Genomic DNA, 15,549 nt, shown 5'->3' on the forward strand with positions numbered 1-15,549 from the left:
CGTGCCAGCAAAGGAGCCCCGCTTCCATCAGAACTTGGTGGGGGGTGCCCTCTGAATGAAACCACCACCGCAGGATGCAGGTGGGGCCTTTTCACCTAAGCTGAGCCTCAAGCCGCCAAAGGACGGTGGAGAGGCGTGCCTGGAAGAGCTCTGAGAGGCGTAGGGCTCCAGGGCTCCCGGGACTGTGGTCCCTGATTACAGCCAGCTTGCTTACAGTCGCCCCACCAACTGACACTCAGGACCCTCGGCATAACACTTTTGCAGGGCTTGGGGCTTGGGGATTGACTGAGGTGGTCGGGAGGAGGCGAAGGGGTAGAGGAAGAGGGGCAGAGGTAGAGACAAGAAGCCCTTCCACTCTCCTTGACAACCCAGGAAAGATGGCCCAGTGAACGAAGTGGGGCATGAGGAAGTGCTGCCGCCTTGTGGGCATTTTCTGAAACTGCAACGAGAAGGCATGGCTGCAGAGTACTTGAGGTTCACAGGATTGGGGATGCAGATGACCTCCCCCATCAAGAAAGGTTCATGGAGGCACCTAATGAAAACTAACTCAAAACACAGCCGACCCTCCACATGCATATTTCAACAGCCACATTTTATTCACACTCTTTGTCACAGAGAAAAATCACCTGAAATGAAAATGCTCAGGATCTCTAAGGAGGAGAAAGACCCCAAGACAAAGACACCCAGGCATCCTCTGGCAGCAATCATTACAAAATCAACACTTCAAAAAAGGCCCCCCGGGTCTGGGGAGTGGAGTAAGGGAAGAATAGGGAACTCTCCAATGCTGAGGTGGGACTGTAAACTGGCAACAGTCACTCTGGAGAACAGTCTGGATGTTTGTTTAAGAAAAGAAAAACGGAGCTACCACAAGATTGTGTATCTCTTCCTGGAAGGATATCCAGAGAACAGCATCCTTGCAAAAGTCACAGGCACTGCAATGGTCGTGTCTGCATTATTTACAATAGCCAAGGCAGAGAAACGACCCAAGTGTCTGAGGACAGACGAAGAGAGAAAGAAGGCATGCCACCCATACTCAGTGGACAGTTACTCAGCCAGATACTTTTAAGCAACTCAATGGACCAGAAGAGGCTCACACTAAGTCCGGTGACAGAACACAAGTATGACTGATTTCACTTACAGGTGATATCTAAAACACAAGTATGACAGAACACAAGTATGACTGATTTCACTTACAGGTGATATCTAAAACATGATCGAAACCCATTAGTGTCCCACACAAAAATCAGGCTCACAGGCTTACATATGAAACATACCATTGCCAAGGCACAGATGGGGAGGTTGGCAGGGGGAAGCAGGGAGCAGGATCAATGAGGAGGCCCCAAACTACTGGAAATGCACATAAAAATATATCATAGCCGAAGACCCACAGAAGGGCCCAGGAAATTTGACTCAACACTCTGCAATACCATCATGGGATGAGAATCTGAAAAATCATAGGTACAGGCCTATGTAGAAGTGAATCAAGGAGCTGAAGAACGCAAACAAAGAGAACGATGCATGTCGACTCCACTGCAATAGAATATCCACATAAACGCAACAGTCATAAGAGCCAAAAATGTCTATTCTATTCTCCTGGACCTGAGTCACCCAAGCTGGTTTCTTATCCCTAGACCTGAGTAGACTCAGCTCCCAAAGCAGGAGTGCTGTGAGTTTGAGGCTGCTCAGGAGGTCATGCCAGCAAATGATCCCCACTTCTACCAAAAGTGCTGGGTCTCCTCTGAATAAAACCTCTGCTTCAGCATGCAGATGGGCCCTTTTCAGGTAAGCCAAGACTCATGCCTCCAAAGGACAGTGGAGCAGCATGCCAGGAAGATCTCTCAGAACCTTCACCCTCCAGAGCTCCTCGTGGTGTGGTCCCAGGTAAAGCCAGTTTGCTTAGAGTCACCCTACCTACTGACTCTCAATACTCTTGGCAAAACGCTTTTGCAGGGCTTGGGCTTTGGCTGAGAGGGGTGGGAGGAGGCGAATAGGTAAGGAAGAGGGGCAGAGGTAAGGAGACACAAGCCTTCAGGTCTTTGTTCTGCCCCCGTTCCGTTCTCATTTACCATCAGGAACATGAATTTGTCTAAAAGGCTCCAAGTCTATTTTCCAGATTGGGAATGGGGAAGTACTCCCATCTTGTGGCCGTTTCTCATAACAGCAACTTCACTCCCTGTTGCTATCATAGTTAACATCCACAAGATTTGCATTGCTGCAAAGAAATAATACCTGCCCCTGAAGAAATGTCCTCACAAAGATCATGGATAAAGAATTTTTGAATGGGCTGGTTTTCAAGAAGAAAATTCAAGAGGTATATTTTATTTATACTGTTGTTAAGTTTTAGCCAATGATAAGCCAATTATTAGACAATTGCAAGTTCGAATCTGCGACGAGTTATCAACTGACTCCAGTTAGAATGGCCGTCATCAGAAAGTTTCCAAACAGCAAATGCTGAAGAGGGCATGGAATTCTCCATGCAACCTATGCAACCTTTGCACACTGCTGGAAGGAATGCAAATTGGTAGTGCTGTGAAGTACAGAAGGAAAAACAAAGGTATCATTTGATCTGGCACTCCCACTTCTGGGAGAATACCCTGAGAAAACCATAGTTCAAAAAGGTACACACACCCCAAAACTCACTGCAGCACTATGTAGAATAACCAAGACACCGAAGCATCTTAAATGTCTGCATGGATAAAGAAGATGTGGTCCATACACTTAATGGAATATTATTTGGCCTTAAAAAAAAGAATGAAACCACGTCATTGCCCCAACATGGAAGGACATAGAGATGGTCACACTAGGTGAAGGAGAATGGCAAATATCAGACAGAGAATGGCAAATATGTGATATCTCTTTTATGTGGATCCTTCAGAAAAAATGCATGATAGAAATGAACTTCTTTGCAAAATAACAGAGTCACAGACTTGGAAAGTAGACTTGTGGTTTCAAGCGGCAAGTGAGAGAGACACGTGGAGGTGAGGGATCATTTAGGATTTGTGATTAACTTTAGACACTACTTTATATAAAATAAATGAGCAAGAGGGACCTACTAATATATAGACAGGGCTCTCTCCTCAGTATTCTGTAATAACGTATATGGGAAATGACTGAAAAAGAATGGATATACGTATCCATATATAACTGAATCACTTAGCTGTACATATGCATGCTAAGTCGCTTCAGTTGCGTCTAACTCCTTGCAACCCTATGGACTGTAGTCCGCCAGGCTTCTCTGTCCATGGCAAGAATACTGGAGTGGGTTGCCATTTTCTTCTCCAGGGGAACTTCCAGACCCAGGAATCAAACCTGCATCTCCTGTGTCTCCTGCATTGGCAGGGGGGTTCTTTGCCTCTAGCAGCACGTGGGAAGCCTAACACAACAGTGTAAATCAAGTATACTCCAGGATAAAATTAAATTAGGAAGAGAAAAGTCTGCGTGAGTCTTGCTTGTGTTAAGCCTCTATTTCTGTGTTGCCCCCGAAAGATTTGGAGCTACATCTTCTCATGGACTCCCTCTTTCAAACTCTGCTTCTTCCTCTCACCATCTTCTTCAGCTTCTGCTCCCCAACCCTACCCTGTCAAAATAGAAACCCCCAAATCAGTTACCCCAGTAGGATGTCATGCATTTCTCCAGGGAAATTTTAGTACTTTATGTTATATGATACCAGGCTTAACAAGCACCATTGCTTTCCCCAGTGGTGCTCCAATCAGGTGCAAAGTTAGCCCCCACTTTTGCACAACCAGGCTTTTATCCTCTCTGGGAGGTAACTGATGGGAACAGAGGGATTACTGGAGTACATGTCCCCTTCTTACTGGGGGACCTAGAAACCTACAAGGAGAAATCTGGCAGTTTCTCAGAGAACCCTGAAAAACTAAAAGACACATTTATCAGGTTGAGATTGACATTCTGTTAATCGCTCAGTCGTGTCCAATTCTTCACAGACCCATGGACTGTAACCCTACAGGTTCCTCTGTCCATGGAATTCTCCAGGCAAGAATACTGGAGTGGGGAGCCATTCCCTTCACCAGGGAGTCTTCCTGACCCAGGGATCGAACCCGGGTCTCCTGCACTGCAGGCAGATTCTTTACAATCTGAGCCACCAGGGAAGTATATTTAGTAGTAAATATTATAAATCACAAGATAGAATACAGGAAATAAAATGTGTTCTTTTATAGTAACATTATCTTTGACCTGAAACTTGTTAACCCTGGTATCATATAACATAAAGCACTAAAATTTCCCTGGAGAAGGGCATGGCATCTACTCTAGTACTGTTGTCTGGGAAATCCCATGGACAGAGGAGCATGGCAGGCTGTAGTCCATGGGGTTGCAAAGAGTCAGACACGACCGAACAACTGAGCACACACACTGAAATTTACTCCTCCTTATTAATCAGAGTGGCCAAAACAGAGGTTTATCTTCCTAACAGAATAATTCACTCGTTTAATAAAACTCGAAAAACTGCTGAGTCACCAGGTGAATTTATTTGAAGAACAAGTCATTCTCAGAGGTTTACTTACATGATAGTCAGCTTCAGGAAGTTTAACACCAGGAAATAAGTCACTAGTTATCCCACTAAATAAGGGTATATCATGTGACAAAAACTTTGGTTCATTTACATCTTTAATTGATCGAAGAAGCTAAAAATCAATCAAAAAGTGCGATACAGATTAATTGCCAGTATTGGCCCTCCTCTGGCCCCCATCTCACCAAAGTCAAAGTTTGTTTCATATTATTTCATGGAATCCCTATACTAAAAAGCCAACACTACACTTATCAAACAGAAAGGTCCTTGGATTCCTGTAAATTATAATGAAAACCAGAACCTCAAAACTGTCATTTCAACCCCACATAAAAAGGCTGAAAACAACAACTTTTATCTGCCTATCTATATAGTTCACAATCAACCTTGCTGAAAAAAACTATTTTTTAATGGAAACTTTCACAACATACATACTTAATACTTACAAGAATATCTTCATTTTCATTTGGAAATTTTAGTTTTAGGTTTCCAGCAGCTATTAAAACTGCTTTTACTGCTCGCATTCCATAGTCATAATGAAACTGTGATGAGAGCTGCTCTGAGCAGAGCCTGTAGGTCATTACTATCTTCACAGACAGAGGTTTTGCATTCAGAAATCCATAGGAGTAGAGGGAGATTTCTGCTATGAGGGCATAGTTTGGAACCATCATAGCCACTGTTCTGAAAAGCACCTGAAGCATAAAACAAGTGAAATATTTTATTTACATAAAGAAAACAAGTTTTAAAGCTGAGCATAAGCACCCAAAGATAATCAGCTGATATTCAAGTTTATTCCCCCAGTGCAGGACCTTTTTACTAACTCTTTAATTTGTTCAGTAGCATTTTAGCAGTTTTATGTATTCTAATATTCTAACATTTTTTTTAGACATTAAAAAAAGTCTTTACAGGTTTACCTTTCAGCAAATAGAAAAGGTAAAAGGGAGATTACAAATACATGTGAGAAAAGTGTACCATTTTGAGTAGATTATGCTGATCACCAAATTTACACTCTTTAAAAAATATATATTACCTTAAGATTATCTGGTAATTCAGAACGTCCTGCATAGCCAGGATTCATGGTAATAGCTACGAAACAGTTTGGATTGAGTTTAAGCTCTGTCCCTTCAAAAGTAAACACTTCCAGCTTCTGTTGAATGGCTCTCTGAATGCAAAGGATCTGTTGAGCTACCACTGACAGCACTTCCAACTCAATTCGATTAAATTCATCAAAGCAAGCCCAAGCACCAGAAGAAGCCAATCCTTTAAAAAACTAAGGACAAGAAAAACGATGATTTTCGTAGGCATGGGCATCTTTTGCGAAAATAAACATTTAACCGTTTAAGTCAAAGTTCAAGCGTGTGTGTTAGTGGCTCAGTTATGTCCGACTCTTTGCGAGTCAACTGTACTGTCCATGGGGTACTCCAGGCAAGAACACAGGAGAGCGTTGCCATTTCCATCCCCAGGGGATCTTCTCGACCCAGGGATCGAACTCCGGTCTCCCACATCTCAGGAAGATTCTTTACCATGTGAGAAACTTGCAAAGCTTTTAAGTCAAAATTGAAAGTTAAGCTCAAGAAAAACCCCAAAGGGATAAAAACAATGCCTTTACCCATTAAAAAAAAAAAAAAAGAGTGCAAATAATGCATAAACCACAATCGGTGTTTTAAATATGAATTTGCTTCGGCTTATCCAGTTAGCCCTAACTATAAACTACTTGTAATATTTAATATGTAACTTTACCTTTCCCATTGCTAGATAGTCTAGCCCATCTGAACAGTTGAATACCACGCACTGTACAGCAAGAGCTTTAGCCAAGTCCTTGGTGGTTTCCGTTTTTCCTGTGCCTGCTGGCCCTTCTGGAGCACCTCCAAGGTTTAAATAGAAGGCACCTATCTGAAAAGAAAAATAAATGTGAAAAGAAATCCATGCTTAACTGAAAACAAACGAAAACTCTATAACAGGACAATTGCTTATATTAATAAAATGGTCTCAGTCTTATTTGTAGCTTCAGAGACAGTAATGCAATTACATACATCATTGATTTTTAGAACTCATTTCTGTAGCTGCAACAAGAAAAAGTGGTTTAAAGGATCTAAAAAAAGTTAAAATGTATGAAAATCTCCTTATCGTCTAATACTTCATATGTATTCCATTTGCCTTTTTAAAAACAAAGAGAATCCAGCCTTGTAGTGTTAACATTTGATCAGAAATGTTTAATTAAAAGTGGTTAGGGAGGGCTTCCCTGGTGGCTCAACGGTAAAGAATCTGCCTGCTAATGCAGGAGGCATGGGGGTAATTCCTGATCTGGCAAAATTCCGCATGCTTCAGAGCAAGTAAGCCCATGCGCCACAACTACAGCCTGTGTTCTGGAGCTCAGGAGCCTCAGCTTCTGAAGCCTGAGCGCCCTCGAGCCTCTGCTCTGCGACAAGGGAAGCCAACACCAGTGGGAAGCTCGTGCACCGCAACTAGAGAGTAGCTCCCGCTAGCCACAGCTAGAGAAAAAGCCTGTGCAGCACACCAAAAAGAAAGAAATAAACATTAAAAATAACATGTCACTTAAAAAAAAAGTGCTTACAGAAATGTTTGTAGAGACCAATTATGACGATCTTGATAGCGAGATGCAAGGAGAGAAAACATCAAAAGCTGAGGGTAATACATGGAGGCCCATTACTGGGAACATAAAGAGATGCTCTACTATATCCGTTCGTCTATGATTCACCCTGGCTGTCGCATTCCACTCTCGGTATGTTCTTCATTTTCTCCATCCCCATAGCACCGCTCTGTATTTCTCTTACCAGTAGCATCACCTTCATTGTGAAACCAGTTACCAGTCATCCACTGATGCATGGCAAACTGTGACCTGCCTTCGCCTACTGGACTCCACTCTTATTGTTTTTATATAAGCTGGCGTATCCTCTAAGCGTAGCCTGGGCACTGGGGTGGTTGCCCAAGTTGTCTTTTACAAATCTGGAGTCTTCTGTGTCAAATCAAGCTTGAGCTGATTAAGAGGGTTAAGAACACCGATCCTCCATCTGGACAGGGGCAAGTGTCAGCTCAGTGACCTTTTGATGTCAGAGGCAGAAAACTCCACCCTCAGAGCAAGCTAACTCCACTCCTTTCTGAGCTTTGCTGAGAAGAAGCAAATGTAAAAAAAGTCTATGGCCTGGCTGCATGAGAGCAGAGCAATAACAGCCTCCCCATGCTTCCCATACTTCAGCTTTAACCCATGAATACCCTGAGCCCTTCGCCTTCAGGAAGGGAGATCTAAGTTGTTTTCCTGTCTGCTTGCTTGGCTGCTCTGTGAATAAACACTTTCTCTGCTGCAAACCTCAGCATTTCAGTGTTTGGCTTGCTGGGATGAGTTAGGCAAATGAATGTAGTTCAATAACACTTATATTACAGTTAACTAAGTTCATTTTTTTCCCTCTCTCAGTTAGTTTTTAAGTTCCTTAAGAGTAGCATCGGCAGCATCTGAATTCTTTCTGAGTCTGCACGGTGATTATAACAATGGCTGGAAATTTTAAGAAGCATACAAGTCACAGTCAACTCTAACTATGAAGTTTGTTTCATGAAAAACTCTATGAGAGTTTGTGAAACTTAGCTGCTTTTAGATAAAATAGGGTTAAAGGGCCAAGACTGTATATATATGGTGGGACAGGGAGTATATGGGAACTCTCTATTCCTTCTGCTTAATTTTTCTGTGAACCTAAAACTGCTCTAAGAAACTAAACATTTTAAAAAATAATTAATAGACCTATGAAAACCTTAAATATTTTCACCTTTACTAAAATCAAACAACAGAGACAGCTTATTAAATAAATGCAGTATCAATGATACTTCACCCATCATAAATTTGTAGTAAATACTATACTGTTAATGTCCATTAATGTGAATGCTAGAAACCTCAGTCTCTCCTTTCTTTATAAAAATTTCCAAAAAATGCTTATAAATGTGTTCTCTTTATTATGGATATTAACTACAGTAGGAGACTTTTTGCAGTGTTTAGTGTTTTATACAAGTGTTTAATGTGATTTTGATTTTATACCTCAAAGTTGCTAGGGTCCACCTTACAAATATTCACAGCTCACTTCAGTGAGCTCTGAGATAGGACACAGCAGCTTGAGATTCATTTACTCAACAAATCCTAGGGAGTAACTTAGGTACTTGTCCATCACTAGAGCAGAGGATAAGACAGGCACAGTCTGCCCTTCTGGTAGCTTCTCGAGAAGGAGGATTTGGTGAAATATCTTATCATAGATGCACTACAATCTTACTCAGATTCTTTTACTGGTCATTGCTTCCGTCCTTCCGATTGCTGTGGGTGTCATCTACAAATAGCTCCCGATCGTCCTTGTCTCCTGAGGTTTGCCCTCAGTCAGGAGCTCCCTCAGTCACAAACATCTGAATGCTTATTCACATCCCTAGCCTCAGGAGGGACCCATAGCCGGTGACAATAAAGGGATAGAAAAGTTAGGCCTCATTGCCTTAAAGTGAAGTATGTCTGTGATGCCATTCATGCTCTAAAGCTCCCCATGAGATCAGGTTAGGCCGTACATCCACAGAAACCACATCCTTGCTTAGCTTCCCCCTCTGCTTTCTTCATTTTCTTACAGGCTTTTACTGAGACCATTCCCTAAACAATCATTTGCCCCATAATCCCTGTTTTATCTCTGCTTACAGACAACTCAAAGACACTTTAACTTACTTAGTATAAGTGGATTGGTGTTTCTTTTTTTGTTTTTAATTGAAGGATAATTGCTTTATAATATTTTGTTGGCTTCTGCCATACACCAACATGAATCAGCCATAGGTTTACATACATCCCTTCCTTCTTGAACCTCCCTCCCACTTCCCACCCCATCCTGCCCCTCTAGGTTGTTTCTTGAGTCTCCTCCTCAATGCCCAGATAGGGTTGCCAGATTTAGCAAATAAAAATACAGGAAGCCCAGTTACATTTGAAAATCAGATAAACAATGGATAACTGTTAGTATAAGTATGTCCACGTAATAATTAGGACATACTTCTACTAACAAATTTTTCACTGTTGATTTGAAATTCAAATTAACCTGAAAGTCTTGTATTTTATCTGACAACACTCTTCCCAGAGGTGTTTTGCTTGTTTGTTTTGTAGTCGTGGCGTTATCTTCCATAGCTTCCCAACAAGGGCAGCCCTCAGCATCACCTGCTTACACTTCAGCTCTCCCTCTCCTGTTCAACAACACTAACTTGGAGTTCTAAGGCTCAAATGTACTTCCTTCATCTTGTCATCTCTCCCAGAACTCCACTGAAAAAACTGATGTCATTTTCTGAAGCTCTGGCTTTTTCTTTAAATCACCAGTACCTTCCTTTTTCTAATTATCCCCAAAGGGAGTGGCTCGTGATTTTCAAACAGAATTCAAACACACTCATGTTCTACTAAACCACTCAGAAGTAAATATTCATTATTATAACTTTACATAAAGGGAATTTGGGATTAGAAAAAGAAGCTATCCTTCCTTTGACTATAGCTATAGTCAACTATACAGATAAGAGAATGAAATGAGGATAGCCATGTTAAATTTGGACAAGAAAATATGATACCAAATCAAATAGTAATCTTTAATGTGTAAATTAAACTAATCTAAACACATACCAATGTTCTGTAACATCTGTCAGTTAGAGGAGTAATGACAAGTCGAGGTGAGTTACCAAGATATTCATAAGCATATTTTACGTTGCAATTAATGATACGAACTCGAGCGTTTTCATATTCCCAATAATAACGAAGCTGAGCAAGCCACTGGAAATCTGTATCGTGTGAGACACCTGGAAGGAATAAAGTAAAACAAGACACAAGACACATAATCCTGAAATGGAAATAATTTGAAAACTAGATATTTTATCATTGTTTACAAAAGTATTAACATTAAAATAATTCACATTTTCTAATTTATAGAAAAGATCCTATAAAATAAATTCTGCTGAGAGAAAAAGACATATAGTATAAGTTCTTGTTTCTAGAAACTATCAATATTTTATCTTCAATATTAAGAAGAAGTCACATACCCATATCAATCATGTCCATGACCACATCTCTAGCATGGACATCGATAGTAACCAAAGCCCCCAGAGTAATCCTGGTCTGCTTCGATAGTTTGCCTCTTACCAGCTCCACAATATCATTTAGTTGATTCTGAAGTTCCTTATAGTACTTCCTTAATCCCTACAAAATAAAAAAACAATTAAACTAACATTATATAGTAGCCAAAATGTGCATTTTATACATTTATTCTTTAACAAAATGATTCTGACTTCACAATGTAGCTCAGTATAAAAATGAATTCTAGAACAGAATAACTTTTGTCTATGCATAATAAAATTAAGAACCAATTTTTAAATAACTGTGCACTTTTAATGCTACATGTAGAATGTGGAGGAAGATTGGCCTTGAAAATGATAAATAAGCTAACTAAAAAATATATATATATAGCATGTAGAAAAGAATGTTACTTAAAATATGCCTTACCTCTGTTCCACCACTTATAACTTCCTGTGTCTCAGAGGTCCAGAACATTTGAGAAACACAAAGTACCACCTGGCCAGGCCACTCTCGAACCCAGTCTCTTCTTGCAGATTCTGGATAAGCCTGAATAAATACATGTATTTCTAAGTTTAAAAGGTGACAAGAGGATAAAAGCTTAATGATTAACAATAAGTAAGTACAATATTGGTTACATTTGTAGGCTAGAATATATTCATGAAAAATTTTAGATGACTATTTAAAAGATCTGAAATTTTTTTATAAGCCATATTTGTTAAATATTTGTTTATTGATAAAAGAATAGAAAGATGAGCACCCATATGTCAATAATCAGTTATCTCTGGAAGAATCTGATTGTTGATTCTTCGGAAAGCTATTTTCCATAGGATTTTTATGTTTCTTTGCTGTGGGAAGTTGTCAATTTTCTACATAGTATACACATTACTTCTATTTTAATGAGATATGAGGGTTTATTAAGGTTAAAAAATAAATCAGTCTAGCAATTTACATATATTGATGCCAAGATTTAACTGAAAAGAAGAATACACCATCTTGTAGCTAGACTGACTTAGTAGCTAGAACCCTTGTATTATTTCTAAAAACTTGTATGACCAGTGTATATAATTTGAACAATTATATATTTGTCCAGTTATACACAATTGAACAATCTATGCTATGAGTTCAAAGTATACTTTCATTTCTTCTAAACTTTTTTATGTTCAAAAGGCATTTAAATGGATTTATTGGAGGGGTAGCCTTTTTAAAAATAACTTGCTGCCACCCGGTGCTCTGTGGGATGGGATGCTCTAGAGCAGTGGGATGGGAGGAGGGGAGAGAGGCTCAAGAGGAAGGAGATATAAATATAATTATGACTGATTCATGTTGTCGTACAGCACAAACCAACACATTTTAAGGCAATTTTCTACCAATTAAAAAATAAAAATAAATAAAAATTTTAAAATAACTTGTTTCTAAAGTAAATGATAATAATAAAACTAAATTAAAAGCTGAAAAAAAAAAAACAAATGCAGAGCAAAGTATAAAGTTGATACTAATGGAATTTATACCCGTATGTATACTCATATTTATCTGTTTATTGGCTGTGTTGCATAGCTTGTGGGATCTTAGTTCCTTGACCAAGGATTGAATCCAGGGTACGGCAGTGAAAGCACCAAGTCCTAACCTCTGGACCACGAGGGAATTCCCTGGAAACTATATTTTTAATACAATGACACCATCTTGGATATAAAATGTTAAGCATAAGGATGAAAGTGAAAGTGAAGTTGCTCAGTTGTGTCCGATTCTTTGTGACCCCATGGACTACACAGACCATGGAATTCTCCAGGCCAGAATTCTGGAGTGGGTTGCCATTTCCTCCTCCAGGGGATCTTCCCAACCAAGGAATAGAACCCAGGTCTCCCACACTGCAGCAGATTCTTTACCAGCTGAGCCACAAAGGAAGCATAAGGATATAAATATTAATTATTAAAATGCATTTTTAGTAATGTTTATGAAAAAAGAGAAAGTGTTAGTGGCTCAGTCTTGTTTGACTCTTTGTGATACTGCAGACTGTAGCCCGCCAGGCTTCTCTCTCCATGGAATTCTCCAACCAAGAATATTGGAGTGGGTAGTCATGCCCTTCTCCAGGCAATCTTCCCAACCCAGGGATTGAACCCAGGTCATTCTTTACTGTCTGACCCACACTAGGACAGTCCATGACATTTTTAAAAATATCAAACATTTATAATATTTATAAATATTTATGAATAAATACAAATAACAAATTAACCTAGGTTTCAAAGAAAGCTAAGTTTCAAAGAATGGATGAGCCATTGCTAGGTACACAGAAGGTAAATTTCTATATGGATTAAGGAAATACTTTCATGGATAATGTTGATTCTTTCCTTTGTGCTTTGGAATCATAGATAGAAAATGGAGAGAAAAAGTCAAGATTTCTCTGCAAGAACTTTGAAAGTGAACAGAACAGACACTGCAAGATGATTCTCATAGAGCTCTTGGTGAAGGAAAAAGGAAAAAGGATTCTTACTCAAAGTGAGTTGCTGGATATAAGGCTGCAATGCCTTTTTTTTAAAAAAAAAAAACAAAATATATATTTATTTGGCTGAGCCAGGACTTAAGTTGCAGCATGTAAGACTGCATGTGAGATCTAGTTCCCTGACCAGGGATAAAAACCCAGGGCGCCTTGCACTAGGAGCTCAGAGTCTTAGCCACTGACCCACAAGGGAAGACTGCAATGCCTTTTAAAATGATATTTTTACTATACAACTGTTCCGTTGTGGTCCTAGAGGAAGAAATATACTGAAATTTATTATCATTCAAGATCAGGTTAATTGAATTAGCCTAAGTGAGGTACATGTAGTGCCTACGTATTATATTTCTCTCAAATATTATAGATCTTCCTTTAATGTTTATCTCATGAGTTTTAAAGTAATTGTTTAAGTGTAAACAGCAATAAGTAAACCATATCATGCATTTAACACCCATGTCTGAGTTCTTTCTGACCCCATGGCCTTCACACAGGATACCCTAGATGGTCTTCCATTTGCTCTCTATTTGGTTAATCCCTACTTACCCTTTGGGTCTTGGTTTCAATTTTACTTTCTCTAAGAGCCTATCACTAGCAACCTACCTTCCTCACTCCAAATTAGATACACCTTATTATTCTTTCTCATAGCACCTTTTTTTATTTTTTGAGCACCTAATCGCACATTATTATAAATTCATGGATGTGAGAGTTGGACTGTGAAGAAGGCAGAGCGCCGAAGAATTGATGCTTTTGAACTGTGGTGTCGGAGAAGACTCTTGAGAGTCCCTTGGACTGCAAGGAGATCCAACCAGTCCATTCTGAAGGAGATCAGCCCTGGGATTTCCTTGGAAGGAATGATGCTAAAGCTGAAGCTCCAGTACTTTGGTCACCTCATGCGAAGAGTTGACTCATTGGAAAAGACTCTGATGGTGGGAGGGATTGGGGGCAGGAGGAGAAGGGGACGACAGAGAATGAGATGGCTGGATAGCATCACTGACTCAATGGATGTGAGTCTGAGTGAACTCCAGGAGTTGGTGATGGACAGGGAGGCCTGGCGTGCTGCGATTCATGGGGTCGCAAAGAGTCGGACACGACTGACCGACTGAACTGAACTGAACTACCATTATTACTTTAATAATAATGTTAGGAACAGAGTAAAAAAAATAATAAATGGCTTAAAAGAATAAGACCTTAAGTGTTAATTTACTGGTACTCATTCAAAAATCTCCTAAAAAAATGAAAAGCATTTACAGAATATAGAATATACATTAAATTCTAGGAAACACACCAGCCTGGCTGCCGCGATCACATCATGAATACTTCGAAGCATCAAATCTTCTACTTGAATGAGCCACTTTTCCACGGCACCTCGAGCTGCAGACGTGGAAATTAGTGCAATCAGCTCCACTCGCTCGCCTTCAGAGCTATACATGGCCTTAATATCCAAATTGGGAAGGAACTCCAATTTGGCGATGCCTTCAAAGCATTTTTTCAAGTGAGGCTGAACTCTAAGTGGATCTTTGGTCTCTGACAGAATCTCTAGCATTTCATCATTAGATAAGAAGAAAAAACTAGGAAAAACCATGCAAATACAAAAGCTTTAGTTATAATTCATTGCACCTCAGAAAATGCTTTAATGAGAGCACAATTGATTATTCATCATACCGCGGGAAGAAAAGTCGTTTTTTTTCAAGATATGCGTTAAGGCCTTTCATAATTTTCTCCAAAAGTTCATTGCAGTTCTGCAGTTTTTCCAGTAAACCTGTTAAAGAAGTAGCAGCAAGAACCTAAAAGAGACCCATTCGTTCAGGTCAGAACTTATATACCAGATATAATGATAAGATCTCAACATTAACTTATACGTCAAACATGTTAAGATGTCAAAAGACTTACAAAAATTGTCAAGAAGTTTTTCATAATGTAAAACTATTAAAATTCAGTAAACCATAAGTATTCTTACCCAAAGTTGATAGTTGTAAGTGAGAAATTATGATTGTTATACATATTTTCATTTTTCCTGTATTCTTCTGAATGATAGGGGAAGACTATGCTAGTTCTGTTTGTGATTTAATTTTTACATTTACAAATGTCAACTATAAACAGTCTATTTTTACACTCTTAAAAGATCCAATAAAACCTTTTACTATTAGTTTTTTTTACTATTTATTTTTTTCTAAATATTTATTTTCATTTATTTATTTGGCTGTATTGGGTCTTAGTTGTGGCATGTGGGATCTAGTTCCCTGACCTGGGATCGAACTCAGGTCCCCTGGATTGGAAGCATGGAGTCCTAGCCACTGGACCACCAGGGAAGTCCCCTTTACTGTTTACTTTACAAGAGGAAGCATGGAGTATACATTCTAGAAGCCAAGTAAGTTAAATGCACATTTGAAGCAGCTCCACTATACATATTAAAGGGTTATGAATAGGGTATCTTAAGAACTGAAAAGTAAAATT

At 39.5% G+C, this 15,549-nt stretch overlaps 1 protein-coding gene across 1 annotated transcript in view; it reads right to left on the reverse strand.

Annotated features, from left to right (window-relative positions):
- The window catches only part of DNAH12 (dynein axonemal heavy chain 12), a 167,516-nt gene that overhangs the window by 103,982 nt on the left and 47,985 nt on the right, over positions 1 to 15,549 (reverse strand). The window contains exons 20-28 of the mRNA XM_052636568.1: positions 14,758 to 14,879; positions 14,381 to 14,663; positions 11,031 to 11,150; positions 10,571 to 10,727; positions 10,158 to 10,330; positions 6,266 to 6,418; positions 5,556 to 5,795; positions 4,972 to 5,217; positions 4,524 to 4,643 (exon numbers count right to left, since the gene is read on the reverse strand). Of these exons, the coding sequence (XP_052492528.1) occupies positions 4,524 to 4,643; positions 4,972 to 5,217; positions 5,556 to 5,795; positions 6,266 to 6,418; positions 10,158 to 10,330; positions 10,571 to 10,727; positions 11,031 to 11,150; positions 14,381 to 14,663; positions 14,758 to 14,879 (1,614 nt within the window). The remainder of the gene's footprint in view (positions 1 to 4,523; positions 4,644 to 4,971; positions 5,218 to 5,555; positions 5,796 to 6,265; positions 6,419 to 10,157; positions 10,331 to 10,570; positions 10,728 to 11,030; positions 11,151 to 14,380; positions 14,664 to 14,757; positions 14,880 to 15,549) is intronic.

Source organism: Budorcas taxicolor, chromosome 1, assembly GCF_023091745.1.
Source record: "Budorcas taxicolor isolate Tak-1 chromosome 1, Takin1.1, whole genome shotgun sequence".
Taxonomy (NCBI): domain Eukaryota; kingdom Metazoa; phylum Chordata; class Mammalia; order Artiodactyla; family Bovidae; genus Budorcas; species Budorcas taxicolor.